The sequence below is a fragment of the Alosa pseudoharengus genome, unplaced genomic scaffold (assembly GCF_046254945.1).
Source record: "Alosa pseudoharengus isolate Yale_2024_CS ecotype anadromous, Long Island Sound unplaced genomic scaffold, YU_APseudo_1.1 YU_APseudo_1.1_scf_7, whole genome shotgun sequence".
NCBI lineage: Eukaryota > Metazoa > Chordata > Actinopteri > Clupeiformes > Clupeidae > Alosa > Alosa pseudoharengus.
Genome location: NW_027468859.1, coordinates 35,147,391 through 35,149,890, shown reverse-complemented (window position 1 = coordinate 35,149,890; position 2,500 = coordinate 35,147,391). Strand labels below are relative to the sequence as shown.

At 58.4% G+C, this 2,500-nt stretch overlaps 1 protein-coding gene across 2 annotated transcripts in view; it reads right to left on the bottom strand.

The window, feature by feature from the left end:
* Nucleotides 1-2,500, bottom strand: part of tab2 (TGF-beta activated kinase 1 (MAP3K7) binding protein 2) — a 58,139-nt gene that overhangs the window by 18,382 nt on the left and 37,257 nt on the right. For both annotated transcript variants that reach the window (XM_076273404.1, XM_076273405.1), the window contains exon 3: nt 1-1,400. This exon is cut by the window's left edge and continues 464 nt beyond it. In XM_076273404.1, the coding sequence (XP_076129519.1) occupies nt 1-1,400 (1,400 nt within the window). The remainder of the gene's footprint in view (nt 1,401-2,500) is intronic.

Genomic DNA, 2,500 nt, shown 5'->3' with positions numbered 1-2,500 from the left:
CGCGAGGAGGCCGGGGGAATGGTCGCCGAGTCCTCGACTCCGCAGGCCAGGGAGGCCGAGGGCGGGCTGGCCGAGATGTAAACGGTGGGCTGGCTGCGGCTCAGGCCCGACGCGCCGATGGAGAGCGGGGTGGTGGAGCCGCCCAGCGAGGACGAGGAGGCCGGGCAGGAGGAAGAGGACGAGGAGGAGGAGGAGGAGGACGTGCGTAGCACGGCCGCGGCCGCCGAGTTGCTCCGCTGCGGCGACTCCAGCTTGATCTCGATCTGGTTCTTGCGCGGGCCCGTGGAGATGTTCTGGATGTTGTACTGGCTGTAGGAACAGGACGAGGGCAGGCCCGAGGCCGAGCAGGCGGCCGAGTTGGAGGAGGAAGGGCACGCGGCGCCTGCGGAAGAGGAGGCCGATGATGAAGCGGAGGAAGAGGAGGAGGAAGAGGAGGCTCCCTGGGCCCCGGTGGCGGAGATGCCCTGCAGGAAGGACGGCGCCTGAGGGTTGGTGGGCGAGCTGATGGGCATGTAGACGTGCGAGGTCTGGTGGCCCTGCTGCGACTGGTGCTGTGAGGTAAGGTTATGTGGCAGCCCCCCACCACCACCACCACCCCCACCACCACCTCCTCCTCCTCCTCCTCCACCCCCGCCGCTCCACGAGCCCCCGGTCAGGCTGGAGGGGTGACTGCTGATCTGGTAGATCTGCTGCTGGGGCTGCGAGGTGGGGCTGTACTGCGCGCGGGCTGCCCCAGGCTGCTGCTGCTGACCCTGCTGACCCTGCCGGACCGTGCCGGGCCCGGGCCCACTCACGTAGGGCCGGATGTAGATGGAGTTGCCCCCGGACGGGCTGTTGAGCCCGGCCTGTGGCCCGCCGTGGATGTGCAAGGACGTGGGCGTACTGCGTCCCGTCTGGATGTTGGGGGCCAGCGTGACGGTGATGGGGTTGAAGCGCGGGGCCTGCGGCCCCCCCATGGCGTGCACTTTGCTGCCCATCGGGTAGAGGCCGAGGTGCTGGGGGGGCTGGGGCTTGCGCGTGGATGGCTCCATCCCGCCGAAGACGTTCAGGCTGGCGGGGATGGGGATGTGCGGGGGGGCGGACTGCGGCTCGTGGGCCTGGGCGTAGAAGGTGGCGTGCGTCTGCGGGGAGCTGGACAGGGGCCCCTCGCTCAGGCTGTGGGACAGCGCTCGGCTGCCGTTCATCCTCGGAACGCCGGCGCTGTTGCTAGGCACATGCTGGCACTGGCGGCCCAGCGTGAGTTGAGTCATGTGATTGCGCAGGCGCGCCAAATTGGGCTCGTCGCACGCGGGGGAGCTGACGGAGGACGAGGGGGAGAGGCTGATGTTGCCGTCGTTGTACAGGTATCCCGGGCTCACCTGAGACAGGTACTTGCAACAGGCATCCAAGTTGTTGTTGTTCTGGGGGAGGAAGGACACAAACGATTATGGTTGAAAAAGGAACAAACAGGAATTACCTATTACTAGGAATTTTCAGCCAGCACAAACATTTCTGATGGACTATCATCACCTGTGTTGCCTGTTTGCACAGACTCACTCGGTTGGGTGTTACACCTACTGAATGAGCATGCTAAAATGCTGAATGAATGAAGAAATGAAATGTGTGTCAAAGTTGAATAAAGAGTTGCCCCATTGGTCATCAACAAGATATTTATTGTCAAGAGTGAACACGAAAGGAGCAGAATAGAACAGGAAATGTTGTTGCTGACGCTCCACCGGTAAACAAATGTGCTGGCTGAAGAGCCTTCCGTGGCATACAGTATAGTCTATTGGGCTGAAGAGCCTTCCATGGCATACAGTATAGTCTATTGGGCTGTTGTCTTCCGTGGCATACAGCATACAGTATAGTCTATTGGGCTGTTGTCTTCCATGGCATACAGTATAGTCTATTGGGCTGTTGTCTTCCGTGGCATACAGTATAGTCTATTGGGCTGTTGTGTTCCGTGGCATACAGTATAGTCTATTGGGCTGTTGTGTTCCGTGGCATACAGTATAGTCTATTGGGCTGTTGTGTTCCGTGGCATACAGTATAGTCTATTGGGCTGTTGTCTTCCTGTTGGGTAAAGTCCTATTTTCTTACTATCGCTCATTTCAACACATGTGCTTTTTCAGGGAGTGTAATGCAAATCTACGACTCTGGGGACTTTACATTGGTGGTTTCCGCTCAACGCAAATCAGATCCCTGTTTATGTGAGTCAAGTGCTTGTTTTTGCTGCACAACAGCCCCAATAACAGCCCTGTCAATAACACCCTGTCTACGAGTCCCTCTCAGACATTGCCACGAGCTCTGAGACACACACACACACACACACACACATACATGCTGTGACTTGTTTCTGATTTTCCTTGTGTCAGCCAGAACAAACATTGCAGGACTCCTTTAAACTCTTCCAGAGGGAAATCTGAGGCAAACACACACACACACACACACACACAGACACACACGCACACACACACACACAAAACCAGCGTTAAGCGCCGTTGGCAGGCCGAGCGTGGCC